The 21,605-nt window shown below is 41.8% G+C and overlaps 1 protein-coding gene and 1 long non-coding RNA gene across 2 annotated transcripts; one reads left to right on the forward strand and one right to left on the reverse strand.

Moving 5' to 3' along the window:
- Nucleotides 1-1,952: 1,952 nt before the first annotated feature.
- LOC137572269 (uncharacterized) lies at nucleotides 1,953-11,300 on the reverse strand. Its single transcript, XM_068284018.1, has 2 exons — nucleotides 11,023-11,300; nucleotides 1,953-3,237 (listed from the first exon to the last, which is right to left on the reverse strand). The coding sequence occupies exon 2, from the start codon at nucleotides 2,977-2,979 to the stop codon at nucleotides 2,314-2,316; it is 666 nt and encodes a 221-aa protein (XP_068140119.1). The 5' UTR covers nucleotides 2,980-3,237; nucleotides 11,023-11,300; the 3' UTR covers nucleotides 1,953-2,313.
- Nucleotides 10,956-11,283, forward strand: LOC137572288 (uncharacterized). The gene is made up of 2 exons (XR_011031615.1): nucleotides 10,956-11,155; nucleotides 11,236-11,283. It is a non-coding gene; the product is annotated as an uncharacterized lncRNA (long non-coding RNA).
- Nucleotides 11,301-21,605: the final 10,305 nt, after the last annotated feature.

A 21,605-nucleotide genomic window follows, 5' to 3' on the forward strand; every position in this document is an offset into this window, starting at 1 on the left:
TTTTGTTTTATAGGATATCGATATAATTTATAATGATAATAATAAAATATGTATGTTGACGTAAGTAGTTATGACTATTTTAATTTATATCTTATCTGATGATCCTGTTCGTTGCTGCTTGTCCGCCAATGGGTACAGTTCGCTGTTTTATTTTTTTCTGTTTCGTCGCTCAGCTGCTGTTGTCCAGGGCCTTTGGGCTCAGGCGGTACCGGTGCCGGATATCGCACCAGATTTCCTGCACGTTCTTCAGTTTCTTATTTGCAACTATGTATCTTGTTGCTCTGCTGCTGTTGGTAGTTGCCGAGTTGCAACTACATACACTGCCAGCCACTTTTTTTTTCGATATTAGGGCTTCGAACTTTATATTGTTCTTTTTTTTTTTTTTACCGACACCGAAATTATTGCAGTTGCTCGACTAGCCAAACTGCCCTTATACACTCGGTCGCACGCACTTTTTATTTATTAGGCAATATTTTGCTTTAATTTTATACTCTGTCTCTTACCACTGGTGGGGGAAAACAAGAGTTTTTTATTTTGCTACCTTTAGCTGGTCTAAGCATTTACACTTGCATTAGATCTCAAACTCTTAAGGAGCTGGTTGAACCTCTGAGTCTCTTACCACTGGTGGGGGAAAACTACAGAGTTCTTTCTTATTTTGCTACCTTTAGCTGGTCTTAGCATTAACACTTGCATAAGATCTCAAACTCTTAAGGAGCTGATTCACTCTCTGAGTCTCTTACCACTGGTGGGGGAAAACTACAGAGTTCCTTTTTTCTTGAAGGACCAAAATGAATAGGGATTCCGGAGAGAAGGAAAATAATCCAATCTTCATTCGTTGAATTCAAAATATGAACTGATTTTATTAACAAAAGTATTGAGTTTATATAGGGAATCTTAGGCTCTAGGAGGTAACAATTGTTCTTAAAATATCTTATTCTAATGAGACTCAAACCCAAGATTTCGGGGGTTGAAAATTATTATTATTTTGGGCACGGCTTCGGCCACTTGACATCCTGCCGTTGTGATCTTTTGGGTTAGTTTAGAATTACAAGTGTTTTTCGACAATGTGTGTGGCTGATTGTAATTCTAGTCATATGCTAGATTAGTTGTTTGTGACAAAAGTACAGTTGTATTATAATTTCTTTAGTGCATCTGATTTGGTGAAGCCGCTTCAGATGAACACGTTGTTTATTCTTAAACAAAAATCTTACAAAGAATAAAACTTCTGATAAAATAAATAAAATTATTCCTCATCGTAATCCAATTGTTACTGCATAAGTATGTAATCCTTGATATGTTCCTTCACGAGACACATCTCGTCATCATTGATAAACAGTTAAAATTGTAATAATATTACCTAAAAAAAATAATGAAATATCGTATTGATGAAATCATTTTACTATACCTGATACAGTTGTTATTGCTCCAATAGCTCCTGTTAAAGGTCAAGGGCTATAATCAACTTAATGAAAGGGGTGATTTGAATGTGTAGACATTATAATTAGTTTACTTCTCTAGAATATAAGGTTCTTAAAACTGCAAATACATAAGATTCAATTATAGCAACTGCTGATAATAAAGCGATTTGTACAATTAATAAAAATGTTACTAAAAATGCTGATATAGCAGGACCAGTATTTCCTAATAATGTTAATAATAAATGTCCAGCAATTATATTTGCTGTTAATCGTACTGCTAAAGTTCCTGGACGAATAACATTTCTAATAGTTTCAATACATACTATAAAAGGTATTAAAATAGCAGGGGTTCCTTGAGGTACTAAATGAGCAAATATATGTTGAGTGTGATTAATTCATCCATAAATTATGAAACATAAATATAAAAGGTTGTTCGTGGGGGGCGGAAGGATCCAAATGAAATACAAGGAGTTGGCGGGTGCCAATTTCTTCAGTTTGTGGTGAGCGAGTGGTGAATTAAAACGCACGAGAAACTTCGGTTAACTAAATGTAGGTTTTATTATTTATATAATATTCACAGGTAAACCGGCACACACGGAAATGGTTCGGGTTGAAAGTGATTAACAAATCGTAAAAAAAATGCAAGAGAACGGGTGTTCGGGTGAAAGGCTCGATTCTTAGTGATGGCGGTGCCCATTGGAAAAATCAAGTCACTCCTCCTGGTGTGACCGTAGACGCCGAGGATCAAAAAACCCTCCTCACTCCTCACCGCTCACTGCTCTTCGCCGCTCACTGCTGTTCACCCGGTGGCGTGAACATACCGCCCCCCTTGCAACATGTTGCAATTGTCACCCTGGACATATAAAGGATGGGGGACGGCAACGTCCTGGAGCGCCTAGATCCCACAGGAGCCGGAGACGACCCATCCGAACACGGTGCTCTGGGCTGCGGGAGTACCGCTATGACCGGGCACACAGCCTGGTTGGATGACCTCAGGATAGAGGTCTGCCCCGAGCACCACGGATACCGACGCCGGCCGATAGAAGTAGGGGTCGGCCAGGATCAGGGTTGCGAACTTCTCTCGGACCGGCGCCGCCACTTCCCGGATGGGAGTGCGGATGAGCAAGTCCTCTTCGACCCGGAATATAACGTTCCGTCGGAACGTCTTGTCGGACCTCGACTCGAGGACGGCCGTACAGGCTTGGTCGACCCCGACCGTGGTCACAGCTAACCCCAGGGACCGGGCAAAGGAGAGATTGATGCGGCTCTCAGCCGCACACGCATCAAGAAGGACGCGGGTCTCGAAGGATTTCGAGCCATTGCCCAACCGTAGGACTGCGGTGGGCAGGACAGTCGTCGTCCTGGCGTGGAGCAGGGAGGATAACGAAATCTCGGGTGCGCCTTCTGGGGAAGCGGAGCGGTCGGACGATGATCGGGAACGGGGTTGTAGCGGGGGTGCAGCACGACTGGAGGGGGTGATCGGCTGCGACGCCGGGCGGAGGCACGTCGTCTCGGCGGTTGGTCGGCCATGTGGAGCAGGGTATGGTGCCTTTGCCCGCATCGTCGGCAACCATGGCGAGTCCGACACGCGTCGGATGAATGCTCGTGGGCCAAGCAATTGGGACAATATTTATTGATGAGCACCGCCCGAAGCCGCTTTTCCCCTCGGAGGTTTAGGAAGCGCTGACACTGCCGGAGTGCATGAACCCCCCGACAGACCCGGCATCGGTACACGTTCGTGCCCTGTGGAGCTCGTTTGCTGCGGTGGTGCGGCAGACGCGTGGGGGCCATGTCGCTATGAAAGGGCGAGCTGAATGAACTGTAACGAAAGAAATTACGTATGGGGGAGTGGATTAGTCTATGCACGGGAACGAGAAACATGCACGGAGACGAGGACATTCGGAGGAAACATAGAGGGATTAGGAGTCACGATAAGGTTTTAGACTCAGGACTCCTGCTGTCTTGCAACAGAATGAGCTTCGCTACGGGTCTTCGGATAGACCCACGCGCGGTGGTGACATCAGCCACTCGGACGAGGCCGTCAGCCCCGGGCAGAGTGCGCTCAATTCGCCCTAAGCGCCACTCGTTGGAGGGGAGATGATCTTCGGACACGATCACGAGGTCGCCGGTCTGGATGCTGCGAGTCGGTGATTTCCACTTGTTCCGTTTGTGAAGCTCCTTGAGGTACTCACTCTTCCAGCGGCGGCAGAAAGCCTGCTGGATTGCCTTTAGTCGCTGCCATCGGTTGATCAGCGACATAGGCTCGACCAGAATTTCCGGTTCCGCAATGGCTAAGAGTGGTCCTCCAATCAGGAAATGTCCCGGGCTTAGGGCCAGTAGATCCTCTGGGTCCTCACTCATGGGAGAGATTGGCCTGGAGTTTAGGCACGCTTCGATCCTACACAGGAGAGTGGAAAGTTCCTCGAAGGTGTATTTGACAGTGGACGAGGACTTGTAAAACAGGGTCTTAAAACTTTTGACCCCTGCTTCCCACAGTCCTCCCATGTGGGGCGCGCTTGGCGGAATGAACTGCCAGGATAGGATGTGCTGGGGAATGCCTTCATTATTTCAAGCTTGGTGGCGTTCAGGAAATCTTTTTCGAGCGCCTTTGAGGCCCCTACGAAGGTTTTGCCGTTGTCGGAGTAAATGCGCTGTGGACATTGTCTCCGTGCGACAAACCGAGAGAAGGCTGCCAGAAATCTTTCAGTGGTGAGGTCGGAGGTAGCCTCGAGATGGATTGCCTTCGTGCTGAAACACACAAAGACGCAGACATAACCCTTAGTTATGAGACACGCACGCCCGGTGTAATTTTTGATCTCGAACGGCCCTGCGAAATCAATGCCCGTGTGGGTGAAGGGCCTGGAATACGTGATGCGTTCTCGAGGGAGATCACCCATCATCTGGGTCTGTAGTCGTCGACGATGAACGATGCAGACCTTGCACCCCTTGATGTGGGACTTTACCATGTTCTTTATCCGTGGGATCCAGAATTTGGTGCGCAAATACCGCACCATCAGTTGATTGCCGCCATGCAACGTGATGCGGTGGGCGAATGCGACAAGCAGGCGAGTGAAATGAGTACTATATGGGAGGAGAATAGGGTGACGTTCATCATATCGGAGGGACTCAGCGGCCCGGAGTCGTCCGCAGGAGCGGAGTAACCCATGCTGGTCGAGAAATGGGTTCAGATTGAGTAGAGTGCTGGATGATGGCAGGGGTCGCCCTTCGCCCAGGGCCCGTATCTCCGCGAGGTATTCCCGCCGCTGAGAGGTCCGAATCAAGGCGCGCTCGGCGGAAAGAAGTTCGTCATTGGTGAGGCGAACCGTGGAAGGCGTCGAAATCCTCTTGGTGGCGAAGCGTAGGATGTACGCGATGACTCGTAGAGCCCTACCATAATTCGAGAACCGTTCGCTGACGTCCTCGAGTAGCGTGGTCGCGGTGGTGTGGCACTGGACCCGTTGCTCCAGCTGGGTGTCTGGGAGTTCGTTATGGGGAGTTGGCCAATACTCGGGGGCTCTCTGGAGCCAGTCCGGCCCATGCCACCAGAGGCTGCTGGCCGATAGCTCGGCCGCGGAGACTCCACGGCTCGCCAGATCCGCGGGGTTGTCCTCGGAGCGCACATGTGACCAGCTTTGGCCACTAGTGCTTTCGGAGATCCTGGATACGCGATTGGCCACGAAGGTGGACCAACTGCACGGAGGTTTATTGAGCCAAGCCAACACGATGGTAGAGTCGGTCCAAAACTGGGAGGTTGCAGGTCGGATTGGAAGTTCAGGAACGATCGACGCCCAGAGATCGGCTAGCAGAACCGCTCCGCACAACTCTAGCCGAGGCAGCGAGACTGTTTTGACTGGAGCTACACGGGTCTTAGCCGTTAATAAATGGACGTCTACTTGATTGCCGTACCGAACCCGCACATATAGGGCCGCTCCATACGCTTTCTGTGACGCGTCACAGAAGCCATGAAGCTCCCACGAGAGCTTATCGCTGGTGTTTAGCCAACGGGGAATGCGGAGTCGACTGAGGCCTGGGTAATCCTGCAGGAATTCATGCCATTGCTGCAGCAGGAGAGGCGGCAGAGCATCATCCCAGCCCAGTTCGGTAAGCCAGATTTGCTGCATGAATATCTTCGCTCGGATGACAAATGGGGCTAGCCACCCAGCGGGGTCGAAGAGCTTAGCGATATGAGACAGAACCTGCCTCTTGGAGATCGACTCCTTCAAGGGGGGGTCCGCTGTGGTGAAGAAGAAGACGTCCTCAGCAGCTTGCCATCGAATACCCAAGGTTTTTGCGGTGCTCGCGTCTTCCAGCTCGAGAAAGTCCTCTCGCAGCAGGTGCTCTCTGGAATGGCTTGAAGTACTTCCTTCTTATTGGAAGTCCACTTCCGAAGCGGGAATCCCGCAGATTGGAGGACCGCTTGAAGCTCTCGTATGGCGAGACGAGCGTCGGCTTCAGTGTGAGCGCCGGCAAGGACATCATCAACATACATGTAGTTCCGAAGGATTTCGCTCGCCTGAGGATACATCGTTTGCACGTCTTGTGCCAGTTGTAAAAAGGACTCGGATCGCCAAGAATGGCGCGCAGTTAACCCCAAACGTGACAGTTTGTAACTCGTAATCCTGAATATTGCCGCAGCGGTCTCGGTAGAGGATCCGCTGAAAGGGGGTATGCCTGGGATCGACTCGGATTTGTCGATACATCTGCGTTATGTCGGCATTGAAAACGAATTGAAAGAACCGCCATTTCAGTACCTGAAGCGTGAGGTCGGCCTGAAGAGTAGGACCGGTGTGCAAGACATCGTTGAGGCTGACGCCTTGTGTGGAGGGGCTCGACGCGTTAAATACCACGCGTACCTTAGTGGTGGTGCTATCGGGCTTAAACACCGCATGATGGGGGAGATAGAAGTTTTTCCCATCTTGAGGCGGCGTCACCCGAATCATATGACCCAATTCCTCATATTCTTGAATAATGGCATCGTACTGCGTTTTTAGAACCGGATCCTTGAGAAGGCGTGCCTCATTCCGCAGGAATTGAGCCAGCGCGATCGGTCTTGAGTGGCCCAAGTCAACGCTATTCGGACCTTTGAACGGTAGGGACACAACATATCGGCCGTCCTTTCCCCTTTGGGTGGTCTCCTGGAAGTTCCGCTCGCAGAATGCGTCATCCTCCTTTTCCGGCTTTGCGGGAAGGTCTTCCACCTCCCAAAACTTGGTGAGGAGTACATCAAGCTTTGCTTCGGGACTAACTCGCGTCTGTGCCGCGAAAACGGATCTAGACACCGGGGGGTCAGGAGTGATAGCTCCCACACAGAACCCATCCAAAGATGGTTTCTAGCCCGACAAAATCACCAATATCCTTTTTGATCCGTTCTCCGAGGATGTGGGGAAACAGGTCTACACCGATGATCATGTCAATAGGCGCGGGCTTGTTGTAGTACGGGTCAGCCAGGGGGCGATCGAGGCACTGCGTCGGAACCGTATTAAGGAATGGAGCTGTTGGAATGGCCCCTGACAATTTGGATACGACCAGGGCGGAGACCTCAATCTTGTTCAATCTGTCACACGGGGAGACAGCATTAGCAGACACACCTTGTCGGCGCAGCCTCCATCACTCTGGCCCATGCCAGTAACCGCGGCGTCTACTGGGTAGAAGGGGGGCTGGACCATGCTGAAGACGCGTTCGGAGAGAAAAGTTGAATCGGCTCCCGAGTCGATCAACGCCCGAATATGATGATCCACACCACGATGGTGCAGAGTGACAATCGCAGTGCCTAAAAGGCCTCTGCCTGGGGTAGATGCAAAATAACTTTGAGCATTTGTGAGCTGGTCGCTCGCGGACGGGCGCTCTGTGACGCTGGATGGTGGGACTTGCGCAGCGGATGGCGAGGGCACGGACACATCACTAGGATGCAACAGCGTATGATGACGTTCCTTGCAGGTATGGCAATTATGCGCACTGGAGCAGCCCTTCACTTGATGACCGCGGGCAAAACAGTTCAGACAAAGTCCCTGCTGTCTAATGGTTTCCAGCCGCCTCTGAACAGGCATATCAAGGAAACTAGGGCAGAGCCGTATTGGGTGATTTTCCCGATGGCACAGCTTGCAAGACGCCGATTTGAGCTGAGCTTTCGCTGGAAACGCTTGGACTTTCATCGTTGCAGAGGATTTGCGGGGGCCAATGGGGATGGCTTGGACACTTGGGGCCGACTTATGTTCGTCGGTGGCATCCAGGACCCGATACCGATCGGTAAGAAATTGGTTCAAATCGGACCACGTTGAGACGACAGTCTTATTGGGCACTGATTGCTCCCACAGGAGGGATTGTGGCCTTCGGCAATTTACTAGTGCAGATGGCGATAAGTAGGACATCCCAATTCTCAGTACTAACACCCGAACGCTCAAGTGCGGTAAGACACCCTTGAAACGCGGTCTGCAGCTCTCGCAAGGATTTGCCCGACTCTTGTGCCACCGCGGGAATCTGAAGGAGTTGTCTGGCTTGAGTCATGACCAGCAGACGGCTGTTTTCGTACCGTGCGGTGAGGTTCTCCCACGCGGCCTGGAAACCCTCATTCGTCAGGGGGACTTAGCCACGATGGTTCTCGCTTCCCCTCGCGTCTTGGCGTTCAAGTGATAGAGCTTCTCCACTTGTGACAAATACGGATTGGCGATATAAATGGCGGCGAACAAATCGCGGAATGTGGGCCATGCTAGGCTGTCGCCATCAAATGTCTCTACCTCACACGGAGGAACTCTATGCCCCGGTGGCCCCGACGGAGCGGTTGGCTGACGCCTAAGAGTCGTCATCTGTACCGAGAGCTGTTCGATGCGTTCTCCGAACAACGTCCCGCATCGCACATATGCCGCGTAAGCGGATTCGTGCTTCGCCTTGATGTGGCTTATGTTTGCCAAGCTTTCCTCGTCGGCTTGGATTGTCAAGGCCTTGTGACAACGGGAGTATTCCATCTCGACAGTTGACCAAAGGGATTTGAGCTGCTCTAAGTGCATTTTAATGGAAAACAAGGGCACTTCAGAAGTTAGAGCTTCACTCTCGCGAGCTTCAAACAGAGTCAATGCGTCGCACGCTATAACGAAATCGGAAAGGGACATTCTGGAGTGTTCTCTACGCTGTTGTGATACGGATCGGGTGACGGGAGCGTCAGAACAGTGCGTCACAACAACGTGCGGAATCTGGGTCTGAGTTGAAAGCTTGGAACGACCTTGGTGTTCCCTCGAGTCTTTAACCGAGAATCTGCGACCCTCAGGTAAGCTGGACGAAGACGGACGGGACCTTGGGGATTCGCTGCGGCTGCGAACTGACGAGAACTTGCGCGAAATATCCGTACGCTTCACGGTCACCGGAGTTGTCGGAGGCCGAACCTTCTCCGGAGTTGCAGAGGGAGACGAAAGACTGTTGGACTTCGGCGCAGTCTTGGACGGCTCCGTGGACATACTCAGGGGACGAGCTTACCGACGAACACCGCGTTTGTGCGCGTCCCTTTTTTTTGTTTTGGAAGTGAGAAGTGGACTGTATGGGGACGCAAGAACTTCCTCACTGTGCACCGCAGGATTGCGGGAGAATTTTCTCGCGTGTGGCTCGGAAACGAAGCCTCTTTAATGGGGATAGATGCGGAATAATATACGAACGCACGAATGCGGATTGAAAATTACCGATGGGAGTACGTATAAAACAAAACACGGATGAAATATATAAACAAAGATGTATAGGATAAAAGGAAAATACGTTTTTATATAAATCTGGATCTGGATATATATGTGTGCGCAGAATAATGGCCGGAAAAAATTGTATATATAATTTATAAATATGGACGGAGATATAAATATGGGCCCGATAGTGCTGGAAAAAATATATATATATGTATTTATTTAGAAATATGGGCGGATATATATATGAGCGCAAAAGGCTGGCCGGAAAAAATATATATATAGTTTTTAAAGCTGAACGGATATATAAATATGGGCCCGATAGTGCTGGAAAAAATTTATATGTGTTTATTTATAAATATGGGCGGATATATATTGAGCGCAAAATACTGGCCGGAAAAAATATATATATAGTTTTTAAATATGAACGGATATATAAATATGGGCCCGATAGTGCTGGAAAAAATTTATATGTGTTTATTTATAAATATGGGCGGATATATATATGAGCGCAAAATACTGGCCGAAAAAATTATATATATAATTTATAAATATGGACGGATATATAAATATGGGCCCGATAGTGCTGGAAAAAATATATATGTATTTATTTATAAATATGGGCGGATATATATATGAGCGCAAAATACTGGCCGAAAAAAATTATATATATAATTTATAAATATGGACGGATATATATATGTGAGCGCAAAAAGTTGGCCGGAAAAATTATATAAATGATTTATAAATATGGACGGATATATAAATGTGGGCACGATAATGCTGGAAAAATATATATGTATTGTTTTATAAATATGGGCGGATATATAATTAGGCGAAAAAAGAGAATCGGAAATAATGTGATTTAAATTTGGCGCGCTTGAGCCGCCTATCGATATCACGACTCGACTCACGTGTCACCACTACTCCGAAAACAGCTGTCGGCCGCTGTTTATATATTTGGTTTTTGATTTTGTTGTTTAATTATGTATGTGAATAATTTTTTTTTTTGTGGTTGTGCGGAAAAACCAAGAACAAGTGTTGTGCGGAAAAACAAGCGAGTGTTGTGCGCAAATAAAACAACCGATCAATGCATATGGACAGATGCTTTGATCTATGTGTGTACGTACATGCATAAGTACACAGGTGAGTATAGATATGTATGCACACGCGTTGTTCACAACAACAAAAAAACGTAAGTAATTGTAATTTAATTGGATGTGGGGTTGTGTTAAATCAATGCGCGACACCGAAATGTATTATGCGTTGTGGATATGTACATATGTATGTGCAATGTATGACTATGTAAGCATATACATATGTATGTATGTACGTATGTAAGCAAGTGCACCGGTATCCAAAGACGCGCGTGAGGAAATTAATTTCGCACCTAATTCGAACGCGCAAGAAATCGCGGTGCATACGTGAAGTGCTATTTAAAAAAAAGAATATTTTTTTTGCCTTTTGTGTCGTGGTAAATGTGCGAAGGGATTGTATGTATATGGATATGTATGTACATATGCGCGTACATCAACAGGTGACGATGTATGTATGTACGTAGATACGCGCGTGTGGAAATAAGTTTGGCATTAAAGATTATTATTCCAACACATAAGAAAACGCGGTGAACACTTTGATTTTTATTTTTCCCTATTTTTTATAACACTTTAATAATTTTTTTTTTTTTTTTTAAACTGTTACGCGGTTGGATGTGTAAAAAGGTGGATTTGGAGAATCGTGCGAGGAAAAAAAACGATAAAGGAGGAAAATGGATAATCCTGGAATGTAAAATTATATGAACGTTGGACAATCACGCTAAGGATTAGGAACTACCATGAAACCTGAAAGAGTATTAAATAAAAGTGTGTAGGTCGCTATGGAGAAGCGGGAAAACCTCACACTTTTAGTAGTATGTAAATGAAATGAATAATGAAATTTTGTACTTATCAGGAATTCCGCCGATGCAAGCTGGAGGAGCGGAAGGATATCCGGCTCGAAGGACCAATGTTCGTGGGGGGGCGGAAGGATCCAAATGAAATACAAGGAGTTGGCGGGTGCCAATTTCTTCAGTTTGTGGTGAGCGAGTGGTGAATTAAAACGCACGAGAAACTTCGGTTAACTAAATGTAGGTTTTATTATTTATATAATATTCACAGGTAAACCGGCACACACGGAAATGGTTCGGGTTGAAAGTGATTAACAAATCGTAAAAAAGAATGCAAGAGAACGGGTGTTCGGGTGAAAGGCTCGATTCTTAGGGAGGGGGGGGCCCATTGGAAAAAAAAAAAACACCCCCCCCCTGGTGACCCAAGACGCCGAAAAAAAAAAACCCCCCCCCCCCCCCCCCCCCCCCCCCCTCCCCCCCCCCCCTCCCCCCCCCCCCGCCGGAAAAAAAAAAAAAAAAAAAAAAAAATGAAGTTAAATGAATAAAATTAATGAAAATAATGAAATAAAAATAAATGTCGATCCATTATGTCCTGAAGGTCCTAATAATGTTTTAAATTCTTTATGAAGAGTTAAGAGAATTGTGTTTCAAAAGATATTATATCGAGAAGGTATTAATCAGTAAATTGAAGGAATTATTAAAAGTCCTAGAAATGTTCTTAATCAGTTTAATGATAAACCAAAAATTGCTGAAGGATCAAATACAGAAAATAAGTTTGTTATCATTTTCAATTTATTGAATTTAAATTAATATTTTTTAATTCATTAGATTTAGGTGATGAAGGTAAATAAGAGTAATAATTAATTGAACAAAATAAAATAAATGTAATAGAAAAAATAATAAATAAAAATAATCATCTAATAGGGGCTATTTGTGGAATTAAAAAATATTAAAAATTTAATAATTTTAGTTTGACATACTAATGTTATAGCTTTAACTAATTTTTTACCATTAGAAGTAATCGCTAATTTACTATTGAATGGTTTAAGAGACCAGTACTTGCTTTCAGTCATCTAATGAAGAATTTATATTATTAGAAATTCATTTAATAAAATAATTTACAGGAACACTTTCAATTACAATAGGTATAAAACTATGATTTGCTCCACAAATTTCTGAACATTGACCGTAAAAAAGTCCTGGTCGATTAATAAAAAAATTTGTTTGATTAAGTCGTCCTGGGGTTCCATCAACCTTTACCCCTAAGGCAGGAATAGTTCATGAATGAATTACATCTGCAGCAGTTACTAAAATTCGAATTTGAGAATTTATTGGTAAAACTACTCGATTATCAACATCTAAAAGACGAAATCCATCAGTTGCTAATTCATTAGTTGGGATTATATATGAATCAAATTCAATATTATTAAAGTCTGAATATTCATAACTTCAGTATCATTGGTGACCAATACTTTTTAAAGTAACAGAAGGTTCATTAATTTCATCTAAAAGGTATAAAAGTCGTAATGAGGGAAGAGCAATAAATAATAAAATAATAGCTGGGAGAATAGTTCAAATTATTTCAATTAATTGTCCGTGTAATAAAAATCGATTAATATATGAATTAAAAAATAATATAAATATTAAATATCCTACTAAAACAGTGATTATTACTAAAATCAATAATGCATGATCATGAAAAAAAATTAATTGTTCTATTAAAGGAGATGCTCTATCTTGTAAACCTAAATTAGCTCATGTAGACATTTGTTTCTAATAAAAGTAAAATACTTTATATATGGAGCTTAAATCCATTGCACTAATCTGCCATATTAGAAATTAATTAGTTAATAAAGGTAATTCAGAATAACTATGTTCAGCAGGAGGAGTGTTTTGGTATCATTCAATAGAAGAATTTAATTGAATTGGGTAAATTACTTGTCGTTGAGATACTAAACTTTCTCAAATAATAAAAAAGAAAAATAAAATTCCTAATAATGAAATTGAAGAACCAATTGTAGACACAATATTTCATGTAGTATAAGCATCTGGATAATCAGAATATCGTCGAGGCATTCCTGCTAATCCTAAAAAATGTTGAGGGAAAAATGTTAAATTTACCCCAATGAATATAATAATAAATTGACTTTTTAATCATTTGGCGTTTAAAGTTAATCCTGTAAATAAAGGGTATCAATGGATAAATCCTGCTATAATAGCAAATACAGCTCCTATTGATAAAACATAGTGAAAATGAGCAACTACATAATAAGTATCATGTAAAATAATATCTACTGAAGAATTAGCTAAAACTACTCCGGTTAATCCTCCTACAGTAAATAAAAATACAAATCCTAAAGCTCAAAGAATTGCAGGAGAATAAGATAATTGAGTTCCATGTAATGTGGCTAATCAACTAAAAATTTTAATTCCAGTTGGTACAGCAATAATTATAGTTGCAGATGTAAAGTAAGCTCGGGTATCTACATCTATTCCTACAGTAAATATATGATGAGCTCATACAATAAATCCTAATAATCCAATTGCTAATATAGCATAAATTATTCCTAAAGATCCAAATGTTTCCTTTTTACCTGATTCTTGACTAATAATATGAGAAATTATTCCAAATCCGGGTAAAATTAAAATATAAACTTCTGGATGACCAAAAAATCAAAATAAGTGTTGGTATAAAATAGGATCTCCTCCTCCAGCAGGGTCAAAAAAAGAAGTATTTAAATTTCGATCTGTTAATAATATCGTAATAGCTCCTGCTAAAACCGGTAAAGATAATAATAATAATAAAGCTGTAATTACAACTGATCAAACAAATAAAGGTATTCGATCAAGAGTAATTCCTGTAGATCGTATATTAATTACTGTAGTAATAAAATTTACAGCCCCTAAAATTGAAGAAATTCCGGCTAAATGTAAAGAGAAAATAGCCAGATCAACTGAAGCTCCCCCATGAGCAATTCCTGCTGATAAAGGTGGGTAAACTGTTCAACCTGTTCCAGCTCCATTTTCAACTATACTTCTTACTAATAAAAGAGATAAAGCAGGAGGAAGAAGTCAAAAACTTATATTATTTATTCGAGGGAAAGCTATATCAGGTGCTCCTAATATAAGAGGTACTAATCAATTTCCAAATCCTCCAATTATAATAGGTATTACTATGAAAAAAATCATAATAAAAGCGTGAGCTGTAACAATTACATTATAAATTTGATCATCACCAATTAATGCTCCAGGGTGTCCAAGTTCGGCTCGAATTAAAATTCTTAGAGATGTTCCTACTATTCCGGCTCATGCTCCAAAAATAAAATATAATGTTCCAATATCCTTATGATTTGTTGAAAATAACCATTGTCGCGATTAAGTGGCTGAAGTTTAGGCGATAGATTGTAAATCTATTTATAAGAATATTTCTTCTTAATCAATTGGTCTTATAGTCAATAATGACATCAAACTGCAATTTTGAAGGAGTAAATATTTACTAAGGCTTAAAGGAATTCCTATATTTACAGCTTTGAAGGCTATTAGTTTATTTAACTTAAAGCCTTATAACATTAAATAAAATAGTGAAATTAAAAATAAACCAAAAATAGAAAAAAAAGAAAGAATTAAAAATAGGTTTATTAAAAAATTATTAATTTGAAAGTTAATTATTCAATTATTTTCATAATAATTTAGTATAAAAGCTGAGTAACAAATTCGTAAATAAAAAAATAAAGTAATTAATGTTATTATTATTATAATTATTAATTGAGCGTATTGATTACAAAAAGTTAGTTCTTGAATTACAATTCATTTAGGTAAAAATCCTAAAAAAGGAGGTAATCCTCCTAAAGATAAAAAATTTATAAATAAAGTAAATTTTAAAATTTTTCTATTAAAAAATCTTGAAAATAGCTGATTTAAATGAAATAATTTTAATAAATTAAATATAAAAGTTAATACAATTGAAAGAAAAAAATAAAAAGAAAAATAAGTTAATCAAATTGATTTATTTATTATTAATGCACTTAATATTCAACCTAAATGATTAATGGAAGAAAAAGCTATTAATTTTCGTAAAGATGTTTGATTTAATCCTCCAATAGCTCCAACAATAACAGAAAGAATTACACTAACTAATAAAAGATTTTTAATATTTAAATAAGAAATTAATATTAAGGGTGCAATTTTTTGTCAAGTTATTAGTAATAAGGCATTTATTCATGTTAATCCGTCTATTATATTAGGAAATCAAAAATGAAAAGGAGCGGCCCCTCTTTTTATTAATAAGGCTGATATTATAATTATAGATGTAAAAGATTCATTAATTTCACTGTTTACATTATTTTTTAATATTAATAAAATAATAGAAAATAATAAAACTGTTGACGCCAACGCTTGGGTTAAAAAATATTTTAAAGAAGCTTCAGTAGATACTAAATTATTATTATCTCTTATTAGGGGGATAAAAGATAACAAATTAATTTCTAAACCTATTCAAGCTCCTAACCAAGAGTTAGAAGTTACTGTGATTAATGTTCCAATAATTATAATTGAGATAAATAAAATTTTTGAAGAATTATTAAAAATTAAAAAGAAAAGGATTATAACCTTTATAAATGGGGTATGAACCCAGTAGCTTAATTAGCTTATCTTTTTATACTTTGGTGTATGATGCACAAAAGTTTTTGAAACTTTTAGAAATAGTTTAATTCTATTAGGTATAAAACCTTTTTAAAAAAAACAATAAAATCAACTAATGAATGTAGAATACTACATAATTTACCCTATCAAGGTAATCCTTTTTATCAGGCAATTCATTATCAAAGGATTCACGCTTATTTTTTTTTTTTTTTTTTTTTGTGTATTTACTTATTTTTTTTTGAAATTTTACTTAATTAAAATATTAACTATTTTTAAATAAATAATACATTTTAGTATTTTTGTAAAGTTAATATAAAAATATTATTATATAATTAATTTTTTCTATATATATATATATGTTAAGTAAAATTACAACTATATATAAATATATAAATATATAATATTTTATTAAATATTTATATATTTATATAAATGTAATAAATATTAGATAAATCTTTATATATAGAATTAATTTATTTATATATATGAATTTTTGGATTGCGAAATTTTTTATTCTTTAATGTTAGCTATATAATAATATATTAAATATTTATATATATATAGATATCTATTTCTTTAGCCATTGGTTTCTACAGACATGAAAGCTGCGTTATCTGTCCTAGATCCACTATCTTTGGTCCTGTGTCGGCGACATAACATTTTTAGCCATAAAAACTGAATGATGTCTTCTAGACCCACCATCATCGGTCTTTTGACAGACACCTTGGCTTCTACCGACATAAAAGCTGCGTTATCTGTCCTAGATAGCAATTTAACTGCCGCCGTGTACAGACGTGTTTTTTAATGCACTCCGCAAAAATTGAGTGTAAAAAAAAGACCGCGTTTGCAAAAATTTGTGTAGGGCTCTCAGTCGCCCCAGAGACGCCTATTTACAATCATATTGCTATTAGATTGCTCTAATAGCAATAAATACTAAGTTGCAACAACAAAGTGCGTAATTTTTACAAAAGCCATGTCCACCAATTCGGGCCCAAGCTCTCTCGATCCCCAACAGCAACAGCTACAAGAACTAATTGTACAACAACAACGTGAGCGTCGACTCTCGGTCCAACGCAACAACGCGTACTTTTCGGTGGTGTCGCCGACCCCACTGAATGCTAACGTAAGCAATAACACCGAAAGTGCCAGCCACTCAGCAATCAAAAGCAACTTACCGTGGAGAGAGCAGTGTGCTTCTCCATCAATAACGATAACTGGGTCACCGATTGCACCGACCAGCACCGTCAGCTCGTTGACAGCAACTACTGCAGCGTCTGCCGAAGTATTGACCTGCCTCAAGCCGTCAACGACAAGTCGCCCTGAGTCAGCCAAAATAGTAAACCCAACGACTTCTGTCCAAACTGGAATGGATAAATATATTAAAATAACTAAGCGGAAGCTAAGCCCGCAAAAGAAAAAAAGTGGCAACACGCCGAAAATAACCAAACCAAATGAACGAGTAGCACCCCTTAGCGGGAATCGTTTTAAAATTCTTGCCGATCAGCAAGATGATCAAGCCGGCGCTGTAGATAAAAGTTAAATCGGCTAGACCACCCCGTTTATACATCCGTGGAGCCAACTGCAGCGCCCTGATTTCGAAGCTAGTAGAAACAGTAGGGGCAAATAACTTTGTTGTAACCCCTCTCAATAGGGGTAACATTAAAGAAATTAAATGTCAAACCCAAACTGAGGACAATTTCCGCATCATCGAAAAGTACCTCCGTAATGCTAACATCAACTTCTATACCTACCAACTAAAAAGCAGTAATGGGCTCCAGGTTGTGTTGAAGGGGATTGAGCCATCGGTCCCTACTCAAGAAATAGCAGACGCGTTGGTCGAAAAAGGGTTTGCGGTCAAATCCGTTGTCAACATCATCAACAGGAACAAAGTCGCACAGCCGCTCTTTAAAATCGAGCTCCAAATGCAAAGCGGTCGAAGCCAAATGAAGTGCACCCAATCAACAACCTACAGCTCCTATTGCACAGAAGAATCACCGTAGAGGAGCCCCATAAGAGACACCAACCACCGCAGTGTAAAAACTGCCAGGAATACAACCACACCTCTAACAACTGCAATCTCAGGTCAGTGTGTGTTGGCTGTGGCGAACATCATAAAGATGGCATTTGCACCAAGGACAGAAACAATGTCGCTTTAAGATTATGCAGTAACTGTGGAGGGAACCACACGGCCAACTACAGAGGATGTCCTGTCTTAAAGGATCTTAAATCTCACCTAAACGGGCGCAAACCCCCAGCTGGACCAAAAATCACCGTCAACGCCTCTAAAACTACACCGGAGGTATTCTTCGCCAAGGCTGTTAGATCATCTAACATGCCTGCTACATACAGTCCTAGTGTATCCTTCGCTAGTGTGCTCCGAACTGGACAGACGGAGCCCGCAAAAGAGACCCCGTCACTTCACCATCTACAGAATCCGCAACCTAGCGCACCAGAGCTTGGCCAGCAAACTCCAAGTGGCTTAGAAGCCCTATTGATCTCACTCAATCAAAACATGACCACTTTTATGACGTTCATGCAAAACTGTATGCAAGAACTGATGCGGAATCAAAACCTGCTTATCCAGAAGCTTATCGAGAATAAATAATGGCTTCCCTACGTCTATGTCTTTGGAATGCTAACGGCATCTCCAAGCACAAAAATGAACTGCAACTATTCCTAGACTCAAGTGAAATCGACGTTTTGCTGATTTCGGAAACACATTTAACATCAAAAAATAATTTTCAAATACCAAAATATACCTTCTATGCAACAAACCATCCAGACGGAAAAGCTCATGGCGGGACTGGTATCCTAATCAAAAACCGTATAAAACACTCGTTCCTCAACAGATTTGAAACACAGCACCTACAAGCAACTGCTATAACCGTTCAAACCAGCTGCGGCAACACTACATTGGTTGCCCTGTACTGCCCACCACGCTTCTCAATCTCTGAAAAGGAATTTACCGATTTCTTTAACACACTCGGAGATCGCTTCATTGCAGCAGGGGACTATAACGCCAAACATACGCACTGGGGATCTCGCCTGGTAAATCCTAAAGGCAAGCAGTTGTACAACACAATAGTCAACCCTCTCAATAAGATGGATTGCGTCTCACCGGGTAGGCCTACTTATTGGCCCACAGATCCACAGAAAGTGCCTGACTTGATTGATTTCGCAGTAACCAAGAGGATTCCACGTAATCGGATCACTGCGGATACACTGCTAGATTTAAATTCCGATCACTCTCCAGTACTATTCACACTATTAATAAGACCTCAAGTACTTGATCGCCCATATAGGCTTACGAACAACAAAACAAATTTAAAATGTACATGAGTGCCCACATTGACTGTTCGCCGAAACTGGATGCTGCAGAGGACATTGATATGTGCGTCTCTGCACTTGAGTCTATGATGGCAGCTGCAGCAAAAGTATCTACTCCACCTGCCTCTTCTTACACTAAACCTGTTGACAGGCCTACGAACCGGCGGATAGAACAATTAGTAACGGAAAAACGACGTCTAAGAAGAGAATGGCAGATTACTCGCTCACCAGCAGCAAAACTTCGCCTAAGGCATGCTAATCGCAACCTCTCCAAGGCGTTAAGACAAGAGGAAAGCTGGGCTCAAAGAAAATACATAGAAAAGCTCAGCCCAACCAGCACTAAACATCCTCTGTGGAAAGCCCACCCAACTTTAAGCGCTCCTGCAGAGACAATTTCACCGATAAGGAGTCCAACCGGTGGATGGGCCCGCAGTGACGAAGAGAGGGCATCCGTATTTGCCACACATCTTAAAATGGTTTTCCAGCCAAATCCAACATCAAACTCATCTGTACTTCCCTCTTCGAGCACACTAACGGATAGTGAGTACTCGGAACTCCAATCGGACGAGATCACTGCAGTTATTAAAAACCAAATAAAGCCAAAAAAAGCTCCTGGCCATGACCTAATCACACCGAAAATGATCCTGGAACTCCCTATCATTGCCATACAATACATCTGCAAACTGTTCAACGCTATAATAAGAATTGGCTACTTCCCAAGAACATGGAAAAGGTCCACTATCATCATGATTCCTAAAGTGGGAAAGGACAAAACCCAGCCATCATCCTATAGGCCAATTAGTTTGCTGCCATGTCTTTCGAAGCTTTTTGAAAAGGTCCTGCAGATCCGACTAAACTCATTTCTGGCATCGGAGAACACAATCCCTTCACACCAGTTCGGCTTCCGCGAAAACATGGTACAATTGAACAAGTCAATCGCATAACATCCGAAATACGAACAGCATTCGAACTAAAAGAATACTGTGCGGCTGTCTTTCTCGACGTTGCCCAGGCTTTCGATAGAGTTTGGCTGGAGGGTCTGATGTTCAAAATCCGGCAAAAACTGTCACAGTACACCCACAAACTCATGGAATCTTACCTTTACAATAGGCAATTCGCTGTAAGATGTAATGGCTCCGTCTCTGCTGATTTTGAAATCAAAGCTGGTGTACCGCAAGGCAGTGTACTCGGCCCATTGCTCTACCTACTGTACACTGCAGACTTACCAACGAGTTTAGGACTTACAACGTCCACTTTTGCCGATGACACGGCAATCCTCAGCAGATCCAAATGCCCAATACAAGCCTCTGCAAAATTAGAGGAACACCTCAAGGTGGTAGAGGAATGGCTAGCAACCTGGCGTATCCGGGTCAACGAGCAGAAATGCAAACATGTTACATTTACGCTTAACAGAAGAAACTGTCCAGCTCTAATGCTAAACAACGTACCAGTTCCTCAAGCCGAGGATGTCACTTACCTTGGCATCCACCTAGACAGAAGACTAACTTGGCGCAAGCACATCGAGGCAAAAAAGTCACAGCTTAAACTGAAAGCAAGTAGCCTACATTGGATCATCAATGCTCGGTCCCCTCTACGTCTGGAATATAAAGTCCTCCTATACAACTCCGTACTGAAACCCATCTGGACTTACGGAGCTGTACTATGGGGGAAGGCAAGTACCAGCAATGTCGATATTATACAAAGAGCGCAGTCAAAAATTTTAAGATCAATCACGGGGGCCCCGTGGTACATACGGAACGACAACATTCACAATGCAGTTTTCATGTCGGTAGAAGCCAAGGTGTCTGTCAAAAGACCGAAGATGGTGGGTCTAGAAGACATCATTCAGTTTTTATGGCTATAAAAGTTATGTCGCCGACACAGGACCAAAGATAGTGGATCTAGGACAGATAACGCAGCTTTCATGTCTACAAAAGCCAAGTTGTCTGTCAAAAGACCGAAGATAGTGGGTCAAGAAGACATCATTCAGTTTTTATGACTATAGAAGTTATATCGCAGGACACAGGACTCAAGATAGCGGGTCTTGGACACATAATGCAGTTTTCATGTCGGTAGAAGCCAAGGTGTCTGTCAAAAGACCGAAGATGGTGGGTCTAGAAGACATCATTCAGTTTTTATGGCTATAAAAGTTATGTCGCCGACACAGGACCAAAGATAGTGGATCTAGGACAGATAACGCAGCTTTCATGTCTGCAAAAGCCAAGTTGTCTGTCAAAAGACCGAAGATAGTGGGTCAAGAAGACATCATTCAGTTTTTATGACTATAAAAGTATATCGCAGGACACAGGACCCAAGATAGTGGATCTAGGACAGATAACGCAGCTTTCATGTCGGTAGAAGCCAAGGTGTCTGTCAAAAGACCGATGATGGTGGGTCTAGAAGACATCATTCAGTTTTTATGGCTATAAAAGTTATGTCGCGACACAGGACCAAAGATAGTGGATCTAGGACAGATAACGCAGCTTTCATGTCTGTAGAAACCAATGGCTAAAGAAGCAGTATTATCGGACATAAGACCCAAGATAGTGAGTCTAGGACTTATAATTCAGCTTTCCTGTCTGTAGAAGCCAAAAAGTCTGTCTGTTGGTGTTTAGAGTATATAAAATAAGCTAAAATTAAGACAATTATAATATAGAACAAAAGGAAGTGTAT

Source organism: Drosophila tropicalis, unplaced genomic scaffold, assembly GCF_018151085.1.
Source record: "Drosophila tropicalis isolate 14030-0801.00 unplaced genomic scaffold, ASM1815108v1 contig_1049, whole genome shotgun sequence".
NCBI classification, from domain to species: Eukaryota; Metazoa; Arthropoda; class Insecta; order Diptera; family Drosophilidae; genus Drosophila; species Drosophila tropicalis.